This window comes from Brassica napus, chromosome A5 (assembly GCF_020379485.1).
Source record: "Brassica napus cultivar Da-Ae chromosome A5, Da-Ae, whole genome shotgun sequence".
NCBI classification, from domain to species: domain Eukaryota; kingdom Viridiplantae; phylum Streptophyta; class Magnoliopsida; order Brassicales; family Brassicaceae; genus Brassica; species Brassica napus.
Window position 1 is genome coordinate 8,812,921 of NC_063438.1, and position 23,080 is coordinate 8,836,000.

Sequence of the window (23,080 nt, forward strand, 5' to 3'; positions counted from 1 at the left end):
TTAATTTATATCAAACCCAAACAAATGAAAAAAAAAATGAATGTAGCGAATTTTTTTCTTCTCTTTAATCACCAAGATTTTAATTTTTAAAAAAACTTTCATACTAAAACATATTATTTTGTTACAAGAAAACATAAATTAAAAAGAAAATAAATTACGGAGCTCAACAAATTTGGCTCGAAAATAGACAAACTCACTAACAATATACCTCCAAATGGTACGAACCGAAAGTACTCTTGAAACTCTAACTTTATCGTTACTTCAGTGAACATTTTCTGTCATTCTCAACACCATTCTAATCATTGTATTTAAACTTTTTCACTAATATTTGTGTATAAAGATCATGATACCTCTCATTGTCCTTATTTTTATTGTCTCAAAAGAGATATTCATCAATATCTAAACAAATGAGGTTCATCTCTAGCCCATTCAATTTTTCCTTCTTGCTGACACATTCAATCAAACAATACCTATTAGCTATATACATAGTACGCGCACCAAATAGTTAACTACTGAAGCCTTGCTTAGTACGAGGACCTCTGCTGTTGTACAAAACGTACCCACAACCACCAGCAGAACGCTTTTGGAAACTGCGCATGAGCATTCCTTTAACTAGCACACAAGAATGTGACCTTTAAGTACTGCTTCGGAAAGAACAGTATGTGGGGACATACATGTTTAACAGGAAGACCGATGACAACTAAATAAATTGATAGACGTTGACATAGTAAGCAACTACAACAGTAGATACAGTTAAAAAACTACAATCATAGATGTTCAAATTAAACAATCATATCGCTTGAACATATCTAATGACATATGATCATTGTTTGATAACTTAAATGGCAAACACCCTATGCGTAGCGCGGGAAAACTACTAGTTATTAATATGTTATTTATTTTCTTTTGAAACACCATTGATCGAACAAGAAATTATAGTAATGTACTATTAATTAATATGTTACTATATTAACGTATAAACAAGTTGACGCACGTTCTTAACATAAATAGAGTTTAAATTATACAATCACATTTTATCGTTCCAATCGATTATATATTTTGTACACGTTGGAATACAAATAAACTTAGATTTTATCACCTTTCCACGTCTCGATCTCCAAAAATTTTACCCATCTGGACAAAACCTGGATTACTCATCTTCAACGACTCGATGTCTTCTTGTTTTTCACCATCTTCTTCAACTTGATCTTTAGTGGTTAGACTTGAGTATTCGATATTTTCACCGTAAACTCCATCAAGAATCAAATATAGAGACATAACAAATATTGTGTTTCCAACAAAAAACCAGCTAAACTCGATTTTGACCAGCGACTTAGCCCTGTGTAGAGCTAAGTCGCTTGAACATCTAACCACTTCATGCCCTTTTTCTTCATAAAGAAAACACCCCTTGGAGATCAAGCTAGGTGTCCAAAGCATGTAGCCCATCACTATAAACCACACTCCTTGGAAAGCTATGCTTGATGATCTCACAAAACTTACCAAGAAACTTTTAGGCAAGGCAATACCCATTAAAGTGGTAAGGAGAGAAACAAAGATGACAAGCTGGAGGAGCTTATGGTATTGTCCCTCGATGCCCATGTGGTCAGCAGAGTGATGATGGAATAAGAAGAGTTGTTGAGCAAAGGTAGAGGCTGCCGCGAGTATGGTCAGTTCCTTAGAGACGGCTTTAGGCCTTGCTTGATCAAGGACTAGTGCAAAAACAGCGTAGACTAAGAAGGACATAGATATAGAGGAATGTTCAAAGTTGTGGAGGTGGTTTGAGGGTATGGTGCCATCAGAGTCAAAGGGTTGATGTTTCTTGGGCCCAATAAAGAGCTCCATGGCTATGGAGGCTGATGAAGAGAGCATGATTAAGTAGAGCTCTAGGTGCCTGAACTTGGAAGTTGGGAACCATGGTGATGAATTAAAGGTGTTTGGGTGTAGAGAAAATAGTTTTATGTTGTTGTATAAGTGCCAAAGACCAAGTACAAAGAAGGCAAAACCTGGCGCAACATGTCCCACAAGTGTTCCCATATGTTATGGATTTATGTCTCAATTTTTAGTTTCGTGTTTAAAGAGGGGTTTAAGGATTTGATGATTACTAACACAAAATTTGATTAGTGCTCTGATGGGTTTAATAAAGAGTGGATGTTGAATTTGGAAAGGGGTCTAGAGAATTCGTTTTGGAAAAGTTTACAAGTAATTGACTTTGATGAAGTAAGGAGTGACGAATATGCTTTGGGATTAAGGTGTTTGGCTTTGAGTCTTTTGACCAAATAATGGATTATTTTGACTTTCTTTTTGGTTTGATTAAAATCTCACTTCTAAGAGCATCAGCATTAGTGAACCCCTTGGAAGGGGTTCACAAAGCATTTTTTTATTATTATTTTTTTTTTGTTTGATTTTTGTTTTTTTTAAAAAAAAAAAAAAATTTATAACCGGACCAACCGCGGGCCGCCACGTGTCGTGGAGCCCGCGTTACAGTGATGATCCGGGTTCAGTGCAGTGAACTTCTAAGAGGGAGGTTCATTGCTTTTGTTTATTTTAATATTTTTTTTTTTTCGAAAACTGTGTGAACTCTCCATGGAGTTCACTAATGCAGATGCTCTAAGTTCTAACTACTAAAAGCCCATTTAAGTTTAATGAGTCTGGAAAGACTCATCCACAGCAGTTATTGGATTGAACTTTGTGCCGATAACGTAACATACAACTACTATTCATATCTGCTTTTTCCATGATCGATAAAACTATACAATAGTAGAAAAATCTAAGTGGACGTGATATTAATTTTTGTGTAGATAGTTAAGTTAAATGTTGTTGAAATATGGGATCTGGTCAAAGGAACGATCGATCCAAGTTGTGCGGGATCCCCTGTGGGACATTGGGATTGGGACATCACCAAGTGCCTTGGATCGGCTATCGGGTAATTTGTGAAGTATGGATCGATAGATCGATGTTTGGGATCAATCGAGCATGTGGACCAAGTTTTCTCTAATGTAGTTTTTGAACTAATGATGCAAGTAAGTTAACTTGCATTGTACTCGTTTCTTGGCAATCGTGCTAAAATTCCTCAAAAAAAAAAAATCCACAAGATATAGAGAGTGAACAAGGAAAAGTAAAAAATAAAAGAGTTACAAGAAGAATAAAGACTAGAACAAAGAAAGAAAGAAATAGAGAGAGTAAGAAAGTGAGAAGCTACCACAGACAAGAGAAAAATAAATAATGTTAGTCTTTGTGTATTTAGAATATTTTTGATGTTGTAGTTTTCTTTTTAGCCTCCTTTGAAATCTCAAGAAAGTGAGAAGTGACGATAATTTGTAATCTTTGCTTGTTAGTGGAAGAGAGATCCACCAAAAATGATATGTACATTTGCTAAAATGCAAAAATATGTTTTGAAAAAAATTCAAATCATATATAAGTTGGATTTATAAATCAACTTAAGAGAACTGTGAAAATAATTGTTTGTAATATGTGATTTCTGAAAATGAAATACATCAAAAAGAAAATTTAAATATTTTCTGAATTTTTTTTTATTCATTTAAATCTAAAACAATTGTAGATCATTTTTTCTAAACTCTTAAGAGATGTTAAATGTAAATATGCATGTTTTTGAGTTATCTCAAGAAATGCGGGGGGAAGTTTTGTTTACCATATAAAGTTGTTGGCAAGTAAAGATGTCAAACATATTTACCTGTTCCGTACTGCGACGGATTAGTCGTCGAGTGGCTCAAAGCGGGCATGTTCCGCGCGGGCTGCCGTCTTCAAAATGCCGGTCCAAACCCGTACCGCATAATATATAGACCTTCGCGGACCATCCCGCGGGACGCGTCTTTATCAAACCGCCTGTTACAACTTCTTTCATGAATGTTCAAGTAGAAGATTTGTGTAAGAGAGTTGAAGATAGCTCATTAAGATTCACTAAAGTCTTAAGAATATCAATGTCACAAAACTCTATTTGTGTTTGCGTTCTTGAGTTAAAAGTCTTCTTTGGTTATTGCATAAGCTTTTGTTAAGTTTGAATTTGACTGAGTTGTTGTTTTCGTAAAAATTTGGTTCAAGTGTTGTATATCTTCATCAAACCATCTCTCTTTTTAATTATTTGAATCGCTTTCTTCTCACTTTGTTTCTCGTTTTTTCAGGTAAAATAAGAAAGGAAGAAAAAAATACGGGTTCATATAATCCCGCATGACACGTTTCGGCTCATCCTGTAAAAAGTTCAGTCCCGCAAAGACCCGTCCCGTGAGGCCCGCAAAAACCTCATTCCGATATCGTTCTGCGACAGTCTTTTACGGGTCCAGCCTGCGGTCCAGATCCATGATTACCATATCTATTGGCAAGAGACCAAATGAACTTAGTGATAGTGTCATGCATTGAGTTTTGTATACAATGATTAATTATATCTTGAAAAAAGATAACAAAGATCATTAGACAATTGATCTCGACTAATCTCAAGAGATTATGTTCACTACGACGACAACATAAGATCCATTTATTAAAGTTGTGTCATGAGATCAAGTTGTTATATCAATTCTTCTTTATCGGTTTATCTTGGTATTGTACTTTTAATTTTTGTTTTTATTATTTTTACAAATATCAGTTGTCTACATTTTAGTAAAATAAAGTTCCTCGTTAAGTTGACCTATTTTAAGTGTATATAATAATAATAATAAAATAATCATAATATGTTTAACTGGTCCCAGAGTCCAGAGAACAACAACTCAACTATTTATCAATAGTGTGAAATGTTTGTGATTTTCCGAAATAACTCACGATATTTTAGTATTATACAACTCATAGGTCAATGCTTCTAAACCAATCTGTCGCCAAAAAAAAAAAGACAAATTTTCAAAAGTCAACATGAAATTTACACAATTCCAGCTTGTTGAAAGTTTTATTTAGGCCACATCATTTGATTAGTCAAGGGTCATATAAATTTAAGGTGTTAATCATATTTTTAAGAAATTGAAAATCATAGCTTATGTTCACCATCAAAATCTCCAGTTGGAAATTAGATAAACATACGAATGGTCTGGACCACTTATACAGTGATGATTGTGTTTAATGAGTATTTTTTTCTTACGTCAATCCCACGAAAACAGACATCAAAGAGGAAACTATTCCTTCATGCGTTGATAATTTAGCTATATGTTAATCCACAAACGTGGAAAAAAAAACCGATGTAGAGCTTTTTCCCACAAATATATGTATTTTAATTGGCTTCGGAAAATTTATTTTAGAATTTGTAAGTTTTTGAAATTTTAATTATTTTAAATCTGACAAGTGTATTTTATTTAATATTAAAAGTATAGATGTTTCCTTAGGTTTATAATTTTATATATTTAACATATTAAAAGTTTTAAATCTACTAAAAACCTAAATTACGAAATCAAATCAAATACAAAAATAATTAAAAAATATATTTTAATTAATATTTTAAAATTTAATAAATAAACTTATTTTAAAGTTACTAATTTAAACATATGTTTGGATTCTTAAATCCATTAAAATCTGATAACTTCTATTCATAATTTCAATTTTGTGGAGGGAGTAACGTCTATAAAACGTACGGAATGGAGTATACTAATGGGCTTTCTGATGAAGCCAAGCACGCCCCTAAGTCAAGAATGTATAACTCCTTTTTCCGATTTTACATGTGTGTGTGTGTGAATTTAGTTAAGAAATTAGACCAATAACTCCTTTTTCCGATTTTATTGTTGTTTATTTACAAAATGCAAACTGTTGTTGCTGGTTGGTAAACTACGACAAATCCATTAACTTTCCTTTTCCATACAAAATACTTTTAAATACTTTATTTTTTTTAATATTTGCTTTAAAATTATTTATATTCAATTGCGTATTAAAGGGTTCACAATTTGACGAAAAAGTAGTCTTAAGAAATAGGAATGGCACTAAAAGATTGTTATCTACTAATAATAGCAATCCCAATTAATTTCAAAGGTTGTGAATTCATTTCAGTTGAAAGGTTATATGTTTTCAACAATTAAAAGTTATGTCTTTTTATTTAAAATAACTGTTTGTATTGAAAAGTTGTGACTTTTCATATATGTATTATTTTAGTAAGAACAATTTTTATATTGAAAAGATGTAACTTTTGAGACAATTTTTTGAAAATCTATAAATAATTTGTCTATTATTTCTGAATGGTTGTATATGTGCGTGTTATACAACAATTTGGCTTGAAGTCTCATTCTTTTTAAACGCTTTCTTTTATTAAAACTGATTTAGACACATGAAACCATGACATAACAAAATAATATTTAGGGTTTAGAAACTTGCTGCCCAAGACACACATGAGGAACACTTAACCTTTACGACATGGACCTGGAATGGTGTATCTCTCGTACTACAGCGGTATGAGCGACAACTCTGATGGTTTACGGCTAGTGGTGGTGAAGATCATCAGTCCCGCTGGTGTCAAGGTACGGTGTCTCCGGCTCGTATGTCTCCTTTCCCTCTCGGCTCACGTTCTCCACATACAAACCATATACGAAGCCATGCACAGAATGAGGCATGTGATGGCAGGGGCTGATACTCCCGTGGTGATGACTCGTCGTGGTTAGTGATAAACGGCGGCGGATCCACACTTTCCCACGAGACACCAAGACAAAGTGGAGCAATACGGGTTGGAGGAGGAGAGAAACGATGGAAAGAGGGAGATGCATGTGGAGGTAGACCAGGTGGTGCTATGGAGGTGATGGCTCCTCACTCACACGCTTTCAACATTGGCGGCTTGCCACATGGAAGAAGTTCTCTCCATTATATAATTAGGTTTATGTGTGTACAAACACACGACTTGAAAAAAAAACGATAAGGCTTTGTTTGATACTAAATTAAAACAAACAAGAAAAGAGCAATTCTCGGTTTGGTTTATAGAAAAATATTAATGAAAAGAAATTAAATCAAATTTATGAAGTGAAGAAATGCAGTTTTCTTAATTCTAAAAAGCACCCATTCAGATCATGAGTTAGCAGTCGTATCTATTCCGCAAACAAATGCAACGTTTCATTTAATTGACATCTTCATCAATTATATATGTAACTGACTTCCAAATATTTTTAAACTCATCTTTGGAACTTCTAGAAAATTAACTAATTTTTCAGTAACTTTCATTTCAGCAAATGATTACTTTAGTTTTAAATTTTGTGAAAGAGTTTATGAATATCACCACCACCAACAGTTTTCTTTTGCTTTTTTATGTCTTTCAATTTCTCAATATTTCCATCATACAATTACTTAATTTTTTCAAGAATCAGATGTACCAAGTAGAAATAACTTATTTAGTTGCATTTCTATCATTTCCAATATTTTTTTTATTTGATAGGACGAAGTCGCGAGGCGATTATTTGACAGAGAATAAGAACTAAATTATCAAATTTTTAGATTTATGTATTACCTTTGAACATATCGATCGCATCGGGTATATATACATAAAAAAATTTTCTGTTAACTGATTTTTAAAGATTTTTGAAAAACACATATAAACGTAGAAAGCTCTATTTGTTATTTTCTGTGCATTAGTCTAAATCTTAAAAATTTGATTGAAAACTTAATAGACTTCTGGAGTATCTCCATCTTAATACCATTTTGTCTTCAAAAATACTATTTACTACTCCAACAGAAGTCATCATGTCTTCAAAAGGTAAATTCATAATTTATCAATTTAATTGATTTAATTTAATTATTGTGTTAGTTTAATACAATAAATATTTGTGTGTTTATTAGAACTTTTCCAGAAATTCAAGGTAATATTATAAATTTGAAAGGTTATTTCAACATATATTTAGTAAGATATCCAATCTCTTTAATATTCTTTCAAAAAAAATAAACCAAATAAATAAATATATTAAAATAATAATATATTATTGTTTACCAACATAGAAATAGTAATTGTTTTAAAAATTATGAACTAATAATTCTAATATTGTTTCTTAAATAGGAAAGTTATTTAAATATCATGCAAAAATAATAAAATTATTCAAAAGTGATTGTGATATATATATATATATATATATATATAATTTAGAACAACATTTCATTGATAATTATAAAGTATATTATGTGAAAATTGTAAGAATAAACTTAACAAATGGAAATGCAATTGTTTGTAATATTTGTTCTGATAAAAATACAATCAGAACATTAATGTTTATATAAATATATCTTTAAATACTTTGTAAATCATATTTTAGTTATCAAAATTAAATATTATTTATATAATTTAATTATTACTAGCTATATAAAATTATAAACTATAAGTTGTAAGATAGATATTTTTATGCAATATGAGTTTCCGTGTGACATCGCACGAGTTTCTTTACCTAGTATATAAAAGGGAATGGAATGAAAACTTTTTCAAAACAACAAGAGAAAGTAAATAAAGCAAAAGCGTGAAAAATACTTCAAAGAAAATGACACCCATGACGCCATGACCATATATGTCAGTCTATGCTCCCTGACTGTCGAATAAATAAAAGTAAAAGCAAAAAATTATTTTACTTTTTCAAAATTTTCAAAAATTGTAAGAATAGGGTTATAGTGGGCATATATATTGCTTCAAAATAGTGATTGTCGCCCCAACTAACCGGATTACACACAACTAGGTGGTACCATTAAGGACATTTAATAAAAAAAACGGATTAGACACAGTTAACTCTAGACTAAAAAGTCATGAGTTAGATAAGTTTTAAATAGGGCTGGGCAAAAAACAATAGAATCTGAAGAACTGAACCGAATCCGCTTCAAAAAAGTAGTATGAAATCTGAACCAAAATTGATTAAATATCCGAATGAATTCGAAATTTTGGTATCTAAAGACCGAACCTGATTTGAACTGAAATATTTTGGATACATGAATATATCCGAAACAGATTTATATACCTAACTATATTAATTATTTTTAGATTTAGTGTATTTTTAAAATATCCAAATATATAAGATAATTTTAAATTATCCAAAATATTTGAAAATATATATAAATAGTCAAAAGTAAATGACTAAAATAACTAAAATATACTTAAACACCAAAAATACTTGAAATATCTATTGATTCTCTATCCAAAAAATTCAAACCAAACCAATTCATATGTTAAGTTTAGGTATTTTGATATATGTTATTCAAATTTATATGTAATATATTATTTTGTTTATAGATTTTAAAAAATTTAAGTACATAAATGAATTTAAAATTTTTAAAAATCTTTTAAATGGGTTATCCGAACCCGGACCAAACCCGTAAAGATCCGAATGGAGCTGAAATCTTTGACTCCGATAACCCCAAGCCCAGATAGAACCGAATCCTAATGGATACCTTGACGCCCACCCCTAATTTTGTGAATATAATTTTATATATTTATGTCGCTTAAGACCTGAGTTATCTACTCATTTGATACAGAAAAACTTTAAATGATTTATATATGAACGATGATTATAATACTCTAAACAACTATGTATCTATGTTAGTATCAGTTTGATTCTAATCCGAAAAATGGTTTTAAATTGTTTGTTCTGTTTTGAAAAATGAAAAAAGGTTCGATTATGGCTTCACCGTAAACCATACGACTCGATGACGCAATGATTATGATAGCGCCTAATTCACACGCCCCACACAATGCATACACATTAAACCTTCCCCACTTATTTTACATTTTATTTTTTGTTAAAACGAGATATAGAGCTTTCCCATTCACTAGTCAATGTTTTTTAACCAATCCACAAAATTAAACAAACCCATAATAAAGTATATAATAAAAGTCATTTCCTCTAGAAACATGTCTAACACTCGACCTATATATAAATAACATCAGACACCTTATTCTATACACCACTTAATATCAACAAACCAACTCCACAGAAACCAAAGAAAAACTCATGGCTAAGCTCATTTTCTTCTTAGCCGTACAAATCCTCCTCCTCGCGGTCGTTTCTTCCACCGGAGACGACGGAGAAAACTTTGCCAGAACCATAGATCGGAAGCTTCTCGGGCTCCACAAGAAAGAGAAGCTCACCCATTTCAAAGTCTATTGGCACGACATCTTAAGTGGTCCAAACCCAACCTCCATCATGATTCAACCACCAGTTAAAAACACTTCCTACTTCGGAGCCATCTCCATGATCGACAACGCCTTGACGGCGAGAGTTCCGATGAACTCAACTGTGTTGGGCCAAGCTCAAGGCTTCTACGCGGGAGCGGCCCAAAAGGAGTTGGGTTTTCTAATGGCTATGAACTTTGCTTTTAAGACAGGGAAGTACAATGGAAGCACCATTACGATTCTTGGTCGGAATACGGCGTTGTCGGAGGTTAGAGAAATGCCAATTGTTGGAGGAAGTGGGCTTTTCCGATTTGCTAGAGGCTATGTTGAGGCTCGGACAAAGTGGATTAATCTCAAGAACGGCGATGCTACTGTTGAGTATAGCTGTTATGTATTGCATTATTGATGTTTTTTGTCGTAATTATATATTTAATTTGACGACGTAATAATAAAGCAGATTTTTAAGTTTAAAATTTTAAGTTTTCTTTTTGCATTTTGGCTTATGGTGTGTGTGTGTGGTGAATTTGTGGTTGTAGGTTTGTCGTTTAATAATATTTGATGATAGTTTTATTTGAACGAGTTTTTGATGGTATGTACTCACTTTAGTCCTTTAGTATATGTTGTTTATGGTCTTGGACCGACATTTTGACGTGGTCGGTACAAGAACCCGAAGGACACGGTTGATGACTTTGACAAGCAAGCGAAATGAGATATTATGTTACTATTTCAATCGCATTCATCTTTGGTGGTAATTCGTGTAATGTAATAGCCAAACAATTATAATCAGTTAGTATATCATTGCTTTATAGCTTCTTGATTATTGGAACGACTTTAAACTCGATGAAGTGACTTCGCCTTGCAAGAAACATCTGTCTTCTTAACTTGACATACATCATATTTATTTTTGATTTGAAGAAGAAAAAAATAACTTTTATTTCTGTAAATCATTAGAACACGCACCACTTTTACAACAAAGAAAACAAGAGCAAAATGCTTGTTTTATGTAATTGGAAAAACGTACACTCAATTTAAAACAAATCCTTTTAAGTTGAGTTAAACAAGGTTACTAACTTAGCCTAACCCATCAACAAAATAATGATCAGTTTTTGAAACATTAAACAAAATTTTCTCATGTTCGTTTCTACGAAAGGTTAATGTCATGATCAAGATTGTTTCTGGATCTTCCACCAAAAAAATAGATTGTTTCTAGATCACCATGTGGCCAATGAACCCCAAGCAAATTGGGTAGCTCTGGATAAGTATATAATCTTCTCATTTCTTTTTTTTTTTTTGGAATGAAAATCTTCTCATTTCATTTTTCACTTATTTAGTTTTACTTTCCATCTGTGGGGTTAAAGTGGTTCTTTTACAGGCACCTTAAAGCACGAAGCGAAACGGTGCAGAGATGAGTTACAATGTAACATCGTGGTGATACAGCGTTCTCAGGCAAAAGTAGGGTTCCCAACAAAGGATGCAGTGAAAGAGTGTGCTCTACCAACTGAACCAGAACTCGCATCTGAAAAGAACAAAACAGGTCGTTAGATTCAGTAAGAATAGTAGTTACAACTCCACTGAGCAGTCCACAGGTTGGGACAGCATTCACAGGTACAGAAGCTGGGACACTGTTTAGTTTTTACCATTCCATTAGGTCATTTTTGGATGTGTTTTTTGTAAATGAAAATCTAAAAATATTTCCTCTTTTAATTACGTTGAGATGAGCATTCGTCCTCAAATGTCTCAGGTAAAGCAAATCACACCACTCTTGAAACATGTTCATGCTTAAGTCAAACTCTCTCTCTCTCTCAGACAAGAGTGAATAAATTTTCAGGGAGGTTCAGTTGAAGTCAAGTAAATAAATCTGATGTCCAAAACATAGTAATTAACAAACAAACCACCATTGGATGAAAAAAAAATGAAGGAAACATTGTAAGCTGTCAACAAATTGAAGAAGAAAACGTTTTCAAGTGTCTCAATCGCACACAAAGAAACATCAAATAGGTTATCACGAGGAAGGGTATGACGCCAGCCCTGAAGTTTCAGTCGCGGCCGCAGCTTCCTCATCGGAGTACAAATTATCACTCCTCCTAACCCCCGCGTGGATCAGAACCAACACGACGGCGGTCAACAGCGATCCGAGAATATTCCCCGTGGCGTGGGTGAACAAAAGCATACCGATGGTCAACGCCGAGAGAGAGATCATGACCGTCCGATCGTCGACCTGGTGACCGAAGAGCACGAGAGGCTCGTCGCGGAGGAAGTAGAGGAAGATCCAGAAGACGACCAAGATGGCTAAGACGAGGAGCGAGGTCGGGTGGTAGAGAAGGCTTACGAAGAGCATGAAGAGGACGGCGATGGCGTAGTTTGCTCTGAAGTAGACGAGATTCGTCTTCATTCTCGAGATCGCGTCCAAGAAACCCTGAGGAACAGTCATTGATTCCAGATCGAACATCGACCTCCATGGCCGCCGCGTGGCTAGACCTGCTTTGAGACGGTGCTTGACGTGTGAGATGTACTCGAGATCCACCGGCGGAGATGGATGAGACGACGTCGGAATCGCCCCGTAGTTCGTCATTATGTTCACGCGGCTCTCAAATTCGTTGGAGAGAGAGAGAGAGAGAGAGAGAGAGAGAGAGAGAGAGAGAGAGAGAGAGAGAGAGAGAGAGTTATATAATAATTTTATGTATTGCTGGAAAAAGAAAAAAAATGATGTATTGCTCAGTCACTATGGGTTGGTGCAGGCATAAATGTCACTATATAGATAAAAACAAGGGATTTTTGCAAAATTGACCTATAACTTAAAGTCAAACACAAAACTAACCTCCTTTTTTTTTGAAAATTGGTTTTGCCCTATTCACCCCACAAGTTCATATAATTTACGAAAATGCCATCCATTTTTTTTTAATTTTTTTTTTCGAAAATGACGTTTTTACTCTCTCACCCTCATCATCTTCAAGTAATTACAAGATTGCCATTGTCATCAATACCACAACCACCATGAACAACCAATTTGAAGCTCTTAATGCTCTTAAAATCGATTTACCCTTCTTCTTTTTCCATTTTTGTGACCTAAACACAACATATCTCTCACTTTCTCTCCACAATGAGCTAAAAAAACTCAAGATTTTGATTCTAAAATTTTTATGGTTCATAGAGTCATAGAAGCTAACGATTATGGGTGGGTGACTTCCGTTTGTGATTCTGTGTGCTTGGAGAAGCCTTATGTATGCTAAGGAACTTATCTCACTAATTTAAGGTATGACATCGAGTTTTTTTCCAGATCTGTTCGTCAGACGACTTACTTGGGAAGTCGTCTGGCTGTAGACGACTTACCTTTCAGTCGTCTGGCTGTAGACGACTTACCTGGAAGTCGTCTGGTCAACGCAGAGGTTATTTTTGCAATTGACTTTGAAATCTGTAACCTGAGACGACTGAAAGTTAAGTCGTCTACTATTGTTTGGTTTCAAAAAAAATTCCAAAGAACCTAGACGACTTACATTTCAGTCGTCATAGGTTAGTTTTGTATTTGACTGGATAATTTCAGAAGTTTGACTTCCCCAGACGACTTACATTTCAGTCGTCTGGCGAAAATTAAAATAATAATATTTTTTTTAAAGTAAACGACTTACAATTAAGTAGTCATAGGTTAGTTTTGCAATTGAAAAAAAAAACTTCAAGATTTAATTATACACAGACGACTTATAATTCAGTCGTCCACCAGACGACTTAATTGTAAGTCGTCCAGGATTTTTTTCCGAGATTCTGGTCAAACCTCGTAAATCCTGGACGACTTACATTTCAGTCGTCTCGTGGACGACTGAATTATAAGTCGTCTGTATATAATTAAATCTTGAAGTTTTTTTTTCAATTGCAAAACTAACCTATGACGACTTAACTTTAAGTCGTCTACTTTTAAAAAAATATTATTATTTTAATTTTCACTAGACGACTGAAACGTAAGTCGTCCAAAAAGTCAAACTTCTGAAATAATCCAGTCAAATGCAAAACTAACCTCTGACGACTGAAATGTAAGTCGTCTAGCTTTTTTGGAGTTTTTTTTTTAACCAAACAATAGTAGACGACTTAACTTTCAGTCGTCCGAAATAACAGATTTCAAAGTCAATTGCAAAAATAACCTCTGCGTTGACCAGACGACATATAGTTTAGTCGTCTAGACAACTTAGATTGAAGTCGTCCGCGTCTTCTCCACTAGTTTTTAAGTCTTCTACGTTAGTTTATGAATAACTTGTATTTTTAAGAGTGATAAGTAACTTCAAGATATGTAAAACTCATATTTACAAAATATGTTCTCTCCCTTAGTTTTACTAAATTTGACTAAGTTTTTCAATGCAAACTTATAAAAAATATGATATGCTTTGACTAGTTACTATTGTTTGTTTCCATCTCTTACCAACATTCTTGTTTATTAAGATGAGAAAAAGGCCATTGGAGTTTATTATTGCATATGAGAGATCCAAAGATAAGAAAAAGGCTACTGAAGTCTATTATTTCATTGATTTGTAAATGTGTAAACACATTGTTAGCACATTTAATACATCTTGGAAAACATTTTTACTGATTTTACAAAAAATTCACAACTAAAAGAGTATACATGCAATTCATAAAACAGATCACAAACAAAACTATTATAGATCATTCATCTACAAAGACAAACTTGGATTCCACTTGAGTAGACAAGACCAGACAACTTTTAAGAAGTTCAGACGACTTCTAAGAAGTCCAGACGACTTCCAGGAAGTTCAGACGACTTTGCCAGAAGACTTTTAGGAAGTTCAGACGACTTCCAGACGACTTTACAGGAAGTCCAGACGACTTCCAGACGACTTCCAGATGACTTCCAGACGACTAACAAGTAAGTCGTCCCAAAAGTTTTCCAGATCTGAAAAACCTGCATATTAAATCCAGATCTGAAAAACCTGCATATTCAAAAACGTTCAAATGGCTTAAAAACAGAAAAAAATGAGTGGAAGATTATATAAATCTACCTTTACAGAACACACAAAAATACATATCTAAAAATAATAGATCTACCTTTAAATTAGTGGAAGATGAGTACCAAATAATTAAAAACCTGCAAAAAAAAATAGATTAGTAACAAAGACATGAGACAAAATTGAAAAATTCATATAAAGTTTGGTGTTTTCAAGTCAAAGAGATTAGAGTGGGTTTGGAGAGTTTTAGTTTGGGAAAAAAGTAAGAACTTTATACAACAAGAAGTTACCAAATGAAGAAAAATCAGACATAAGAACTTACCAAAACGCTCAGAAAAATCCAGACGACTTCCTAGAAGTCCAGACGACTTCCTGGAAGTCCAGACGACTTCCTGGAAGTCCAGACGACTTCCTGGAAGTCCAGACGACTTCCAGGAAGTCCAGACGACTTTGTCAGAAGACTTCCAGATGACTTCCAGACGACTTCCAGACGACTAACAGGTAAGTCGTCCCAGAAGTCTTTCAGATCTGAAAAACCTGCACATCAAATCCAGATCTGAAAAACCTGCATATTCAAAAACGTTCAAATGACTTAAAAATAGAGAAAATGAGTGGAAGATTAGATAAATCTACATTTATAGAACACACAAAAATACATATCTAAAATTAATAGATCTACCTCTAAATTAGTGGAAGATGAGTACCATTTGATTAAAAACCTGCAAAAGAGATAGATTAGTAAGAAATACATGAGACAAAACTGAAAAATTCATATAAAGTTTGGTGTTTTCAAGTCAAAGAGATTAGAGAGAGGTTGGAGAGTTTTAGAATGATGAACATTACATTTTTGTTGCAGCCATTTGAGAGGAGGAGAGAGAATGTGTAAATTTTTTTTATATAGGGAGACAAAAAATCCAATTAGATTAAATATTTTTGACTCAGACGACTTCCTGGACGACTTACATTTCAGTCGTCTGGTGAAGAAATTAAAACAGACGACTTACATGTAAGTCGTCCAGAAGAGTTTAATATTTTTAGCGGGAAATTAAATATTTTTAGCGGGAAACTAAAATAGAAGACTTTCCAGACGACTTACAAGTAAGTCGTCTGGACGACTGAAATATACGTCGTCCGGGTAAATTATTTAACAGACGACTGAAATATAAGTCGTCCACACCCTAAACATAACCCCTAAACTTAATTATCTAATTAAACACTTCATAAAACCAAATCAAACTTGAAAAGTGTTTACTATACACAGAAATAAACACATATAGGTGAAAACTAATTTTTGAAAAAAACATTTTAGTTTTCCAAAATCTAACCCTAACAATACATACAATACTACAACATATGTTTGCCAAACTCCTAAACCAAAGTATTTCATGATTCACTACTTCCACTCATATATCTTCAAAACAAATCAATTTTATCATATCTTAATTTATATCAGTTAAAACTGTTTATAATTACTTGATTTTTATTTTTTACGCATCAAAATATTTTTTTACAAGATTTATAAATTATTTTTAAAATAAACTGGTACCAGACGACTTATACTTCAGTCGTCCAGACGACTTACACTTCAGTCGTCCAGACGACTTACACTTCAGTCGTCCAGACGACTTCCAACATCTCAGACGACTCAGACGATTTACTGGGGTTATATTCGTAAAAATGGCTTCTGTTTTTTTGTTTGGTCACAAGGGGCTGAGCTGTAATTTCACTAGGCTTTTAGGTTAGTTTTGCATTTGATTCAAGTTTGGGTATAGGTTTGGAATTAAAATCAAGTTGTGGGTTAGTTTTGGCAAAAACCCCTAAAAACAATAGAAAAAAAAAAAACAGATAACAAAACCAACTAAAATGCATTAATGCTTATATATTATTGTAAGTTCGTAGCATCTAGAGACGTTTTCTTTATTAAAAAAAAGTCTAGAAAGTATATTCTGGAATCAATTCCATAAAAACCACTAATTAAGTATAATCTGGTATTGATTCAACTTTTTTATTCATCATTTCTAAGTCAGTCGACATAAATTTGCTCGGTTCTCTGCAGAACAGATTCTGAATTATGATCCAGTCAGTTGTCAACGGGTCTTTCCACTGATAATATTAAAGCCTAACTCGAGTCTCAAGTGCCAGCTTAATCTAGAACCAGGATGTTGCAAAACGCTTGAAGGAATCTTTTCAAGGCATTAGGAACGCGACCTTAAGAGATTGAATTGCAGAGCTGTAATGTATCACAAGGCTCGCACCATACAGAGCCACATTTGAGCCTACGGTTCATGATGTTTCTCGTGATGCAAGAACCTGTGGGAAGATGTGTCATGTGTTACAAAGTGATTGATAGCGCTGAACACTTGGTTTACATTGCAGGATGGGCATTTCATGGTGGCTTCAATCATTGGGAGAGCAAGAAGTAGGATAAGATTTTTTAGAGGGGGGGGGGAGAGTTTTTTTTAATTCTGAACTGAATAATTTCACTTTTTAGTGTATAGAATCTGCAGCGGATTCACAAACTTGAAATCGTGCTAAATAATGCAGCTAAACTACGAGAGAGATTTGCGGTGTATATAGTGATAATGATGTATCGGATCATCAGAGAGGCAAATATGGGAAACAAGAGGCGCATCACATCCAAGGCATAATCTAAACTTCTTCTTTCTCGCAAACAGAGAAGAGAGACGGAGTGTTTGAAGCAGTTGCTACCAAAGCACTACAACCAACATTATTGAACTTGTGTATAAAGGGTATCCTGTTTCATTTCGATGCAGCAGTCTTAGTTTACTTGCTAGTAGCATTAATAATAAGAATTAGGTAATGACACGCGCAGGGTGAAATAATTTAAAATATCTATGTTATCAAATTTAAAATTTTGGTTAAAAAATTTAGGACTATCTTATGTGTATTTGCAGTTAATAAAGGTTTAATTATTTCATTTTATAACTATCACTAAATTAAAAGACGTTTAGAAATTAAAAGGCTTTTAGGTTTCGTTATATGTATTATGAAAGGTAGCAAACATGTGAAAATATCAAATTGAAATCAATCGAATAAATAAGATGTTCTTAGTGGAAATCAAGTATATTATATTGCCATATAAGACCATAAACCCAATTACTACATAGCAAGGCCACTTTATATTCGATTTTATTAACACTAATTCAGCATAGTAGATTTTATGTACTCTCCAACTATATTTGGTATGTGAATTAATTAGTGATTCAATTCTGGTATGTTTAGACTTGTCCATTACTCCAATTATAGGTTTTAACCGAAAATGAAGTTCTATAGCAGCATTTAAAAAATTACCACTTCTTAGAATATAGATAGGTTGCTAGACCTTAAAATAATTATCAAAACCTACAGTTACAAAAAAAAAATTTATTCAAAACCTATAATGGAACTTGGCACCATGGTACTTTTCTTTTTGTCATCGAATACAGATTCATATTGACTCTGTGAACCACTCTGATAGATCTTGATCCATGTGAACGACAAACGACGGTTGCTTCCTAACACTGCGTGCTAGGCTATCGGCTCTTGAGTATAAAAAAATGCTAATATACTTTATGGAGCTCCACGTTGAGTATAAAAGAATGCTAATATACTTTATGGAGCTCCATGGTACTTTGAGTATAAAAGAATGCTAATATACTTTAGGGGTGGGCGTTCGGGTACCCGTTCGGGTTCGGGTCGGGTATTTCGGATTTTCGGGTATTTCGGTATAGAGGTGTAGAACCCGTTCGGGTATTTCTGTACTTCGGATCGGGTTCGGGTATTTTTAGTTCGGATTCGGTTATTTCGGGTCGGGTTCGGATATTTAGATTTTGAAAAAAAAAATTATAATTTTCATTTCTCAAGTTTGTTGTATTTAAAAATATAACTTTTAGTTAACTAATTTTTTATTTTTAATAGATTGAATGGTTAATAGATTTGGACATAACATTTTAAAACTAAAAAGACATTAATTTAGTTATTTTTTTTAATTTTGGATATAACTTTTTGTTAATTTTTGAAATAAAAAACTTGACATGCATTTTAAGTGAGTAGCAAATCATTTTTTTCGTAATTGTATGTATATCATATGAACTTAAAGTATGTGTAGTATCAATATAAATATTTTATATAAAATGAGAGATATAAACTAGAAACATAAGGTTAATTATACATATGTTCGGTTATCTTCGGATATCCATTCGGGTTCGGGTATTATCCGTTCGGGTTCGGGTATCCAATCTCTCCTTATTCAATACCCGTTCGGGTATTTTGCTACTTCGGTTCGGATTTCGGTTCGGTTTTTTCGGATCGGGTTCGGGTGCCACTTCGGGTATCGGGTAAAGTGCCCACCCTTAATATACTTTATGGAGCTCCACGTTGTATGTTAATCTCCGTATTAGGCCACTTGATGAATTATGAATAATTTTTTGATGTTCTATTTTTGATGAGGAGTGTCATGAAGAAGAACAACTTTTAAAGCTTTGACATTTGTTCATCAAATGTTTCTTATGAGATACATCTGAAGACGTTTCTCATGTGCACAATCTTCAACTTAGATTATATCAACCGGACGTTATACTAATGTTTCTCATAGGAAATTTTCTTTTTACATGTATAATTACTATTGTTAGGTGTGGTAAAATATTTATCAAGCCATGTAATGTAGTAACGTTAATTATTAAGGATTTAAGGTTCATATAAAGTTATAGTAATATGTATAATAGGTAAGATCAATGTACCATCTTTTTGTTAAAATAAGTGGTTCAGTATATGGGGAGATGGCTTAAGGAGTTGAGGATGTGAGAATGTGGAGGCAAAGGGAAGGAAGGTTAGGGATCGACCAGGCCGTACAAGAGGCCGTACCGGCCGTACTGTCCGTACTGTCCGGGTCGATCCATAACTCGACCAAGCGGGAAGTTACCCGGGTGAAAGGGTTAAACGGCCAAAGGGGTTTTACCTTAGGAGATATGACCGTTTGGATGGATAGAGTGACCGCGGCTTATCCTGACAGTCTGGCACAAGCTGTAAAGGCAAAAGGGAACCGAGTCCAAGATGCCAAAAGCGTGTGACAGCTCCCATTGGTTTACATTTGAATTAAAGCAATCTTATCCTTGACCTCACATGCTTAGTGCTTCTGAATACCCTAATGTCTCTCTCTATATATTGTAAACTCTGTCTTGATTAATGGTTAACACGAGTTCATCATAATCTCTCTCTAGTTCATCATGTTTCTCTTCTACATTTCATAAATCATCACATCTCACTTTAATCTTTCTCTAAATCTCTCAATACCTGTTCAACTCTCTAAAATCATATGGTATCAGAGCCAGGTTGGCTTTGGTATTGAGGTTTAGAGTGTTCTTCAGCTTCAATTCATACTCGTTCATTCTTTCTTTTCGGTTCTAACAAAACAAGATGGAGGGAAACTACAAAGTCATTACAGTTCCTGTTGCGTTGAAGGGTGGGAGTAACTACCTGTTGTGGTCAAGGCTGGTGAAGACAGCCATTGGGAGGCTAGGGCTTTGGAGTCACATCACGGATGATGCAACCAAGCCAGTGGCCAAAGACGGAGAAGGAGGTGAAGGTGTGGGAGATCAAGTTGCTGCTGCCGAGAAGAAGTGGATTCAAGAAGACTTGATGGTGCTTTCAGTGCTACAAGGGTCCCTTGAAGAGCATCTCTTGGAGGCATACAGCTACTGCGAGACTCCAAAACACCTGTGGGAGGTACTCCAAAAGACTTTTGGGAACGTTACCAATCTGAACCGTGTGTATGAGATCAAGAAAGCCATCAACACACTGGTACAAGATGGGGAGGAGTTCACCAAGCATTTGGGCAAGTATAGATCGTTGTGGTCTGAGCTTGAATCATTGAGGCCAAGCACGGCTGATCAAGAGCTACTCATGGAGAGGCGGGAGCAGGATCAGGTGTTTGGATTGCTGTTGACACTGGATCCTCCATTCAATGATGTGATCAAGCACATGTTGAGGATGCCAAGTCTCCCATCTATGGAGGAGGTGTGTGCGCAGATTCAGAAGGAAGAGGGGTCACTTGGTTTGTTTGGAGGAAAAGGAGACATGGCTCTGTCCAACAAAGCTGAAGCAATCCAAGCAAACAAAGCCGCTTACCGTGGAGAGGAAAGGAAGTTCAGTGGAAACTGTGACCATTGCAAGAAGCCGGGACACAAAAGGAGTCAGTGCTGGATCCTACACCCCCATCTGAAGCCGGCCAAGTTCAACAAGGAGAGAGAGGGAAGAGCTCACCTTTCTGCAGAGACAAGTGAAGCCGGCGCATCAGGAGCTGGTTCATCTGGTCTTGCGGGTGAAAGTGAAGGAAGAGCCTTAACCTCTCACCACCAAGGAGCTGTGAAGAACATGGATCATGAGGTGATCAAGAAGTCAGACATTGATGCCTTGATCAAAGCCCTTAAAGAGTCTGGTAACACCCTTGGAAACACCCTTGGTTATTCCTATACTGCTCATGTGCTGCCTAGAACTTGTGATAGCTTGCTAGGAAGCTTTGATAGGATGAGAACTGAACCGGATAGATATACAACCTTTGCTGCTGATAGGATGTCTAGAAATGAAACCACATTGCTTGATCTCATTGATAAATTGAAACTGGTAAAAGAACAACCTAGGAATCATATTGCTCAAGGAATAAAACCATTGATTATTGATTCAGGTGCTTCACACCATATGATAAGTGATGATAGCCTTATAAAGAACATAGAACCGGCTCATGGACATGTAATGATTGCAAATGGTGATAGAATTCCTATTAGAGGTGTAGGAGATTTAAAACTGTTTAATAAGGATTCTAAAGCTTTGTACATGCCTGAGTTTGCTTCTAATCTTTTATCTGTTAAGAGGTGTACCAATGATCTTCAATGCAATGTTATTTTCAGTCCTAATGATGTGAAATTTCAGGATATTGAAAGCAGTAAGTTGATTGGGCAAGGAGTAACCAAAGGAGACCTTTATTTACTTGAAGACCTTTCTTTCATTTCTAGTTCTAGTTGCTTGTTGAGTTCCGTTTTAAGTAGAGGTGCATTGTGGCATTCTAGGCTAGGACATCCACATGTTAGAGCCTTAAGCTTAATGTTACCAGGTGTCATGTTTAAAAATAATGAGTGTGAAGCATGTATTTTGGGAAAGCATTGTAAGACTGTGTTCAAGAGATCTACTACTATCTATGATAAATGCTTTGATCTTGTTCATTCTGATGTATGGACTGCTCCATGCTTATCTAGAGACAATTACAAATACTTTGTCACATTCATAGATGAGAAATCCAAATACACCTGGATAACACTAATTAAAACAAAGGATAGGGTTCTTGATGCATTTAAAAACTTTCAATCATATGTTTCTAACCAGTATAATGCCAAGATTAAGATTTTCAGGTCTGATAATGGTGGAGAGTATACTGGCCATGCATTCAAGAACCATCTAGCTCAACATGGGATACTTCATCAAACGAGTTGCCCTTATACACCTCAACAAAATGGAGTGGCTGAGAGGAAGAACAGACATCTTATGGAAGTGGCTAGATCAATGATGTTCCAGATGAGAGTACCAAAGAGATTCTGGAGTGATGCTGTGATCACGGCTTGCTACCTAATCAATAGGATACCAACCAAGATTCTGGAAGATAGAGCCCCTTATGAAGTTCTCAACAACAGCAAGCCAGTCCTAGATCACCTAAGAGTGTTTGGGTGTGTAAGCTATGTTCTTGTCCCGGGAGAGATGAGAAACAAGCTGGAAGCAAAGAGTATCAAAGCTATGATGATAGGATACTCAACCACACAGAAGGGATACAAGTGCTTTGTTCCTGAGACAAGGAGAGTCCTTGTATCTAGAGATGTCAAGTTCTTTGAAGAAAAGAGCTACTATGAAGATAAAGATTGGAAAGAGCTGGAGGATCTTTCACAACCTTCAGATAGAGCTACAAGCTTGAGACAGATACTAGAAGGTCTTGGAATTGGAATGTCCCAGGAGTCGACAGAGGATCAGTCATCTGAAGGACAAGAAGCTGAAGAACCATCTCACCTTGATCATGAGGGAGGGAATGGAATTGAGCCGG

The 23,080-nt window shown here is 34.8% G+C and overlaps 3 protein-coding genes across 3 annotated transcripts; 1 reads left to right on the plus strand and 2 right to left on the minus strand.

Annotated features, from left to right (window-relative positions):
- Window positions 1-949: 949 nt before the first annotated feature.
- On the minus strand, window positions 950-2,320 carry LOC106405150 (transmembrane protein 45A). Its single transcript, XM_013845746.3, has one exon. It carries the CDS (start codon window positions 2,032-2,034, stop codon window positions 1,096-1,098), a length of 939 nt encoding a protein of 312 aa, XP_013701200.2. The 5' UTR covers window positions 2,035-2,320; the 3' UTR covers window positions 950-1,095.
- Window positions 2,321-9,801: 7,481 nt separating this feature from the next.
- LOC106431669 (dirigent protein 20) lies at window positions 9,802-10,618 on the plus strand. The gene has a single exon (XM_013872475.2). The coding sequence runs from the start codon at window positions 9,888-9,890 to the stop codon at window positions 10,452-10,454; it is 567 nt and encodes a 188-aa protein (XP_013727929.2). The 5' UTR covers window positions 9,802-9,887; the 3' UTR covers window positions 10,455-10,618.
- Window positions 10,619-11,886: 1,268 nt separating this feature from the next.
- LOC125609473 (PRA1 family protein F2-like) lies at window positions 11,887-12,685 on the minus strand. The gene has a single exon (XM_048780940.1). It carries the CDS (start codon window positions 12,618-12,620, stop codon window positions 12,051-12,053), a length of 570 nt encoding a protein of 189 aa, XP_048636897.1. The 5' UTR covers window positions 12,621-12,685; the 3' UTR covers window positions 11,887-12,050.
- Between the last annotated feature and the right edge of the window lie 10,395 nt (window positions 12,686-23,080).

Bases quoted from the DNA above. Each gene is read 5' to 3' on its own strand.
- LOC106405150 (XM_013845746.3), bottom strand. From the start codon at position 2,034: ATGGGAACACTTGTGGGACATGTTGCGCCAGGTTTTGCCTTCTTTGTA.
- LOC106431669 (XM_013872475.2), top strand. From the start codon at position 9,888: ATGGCTAAGCTCATTTTCTTCTTAGCCGTACAAATCCTCCTCCTCGCG.
- LOC125609473 (XM_048780940.1), bottom strand. From the start codon at position 12,620: ATGACGAACTACGGGGCGATTCCGACGTCGTCTCATCCATCTCCGCCG.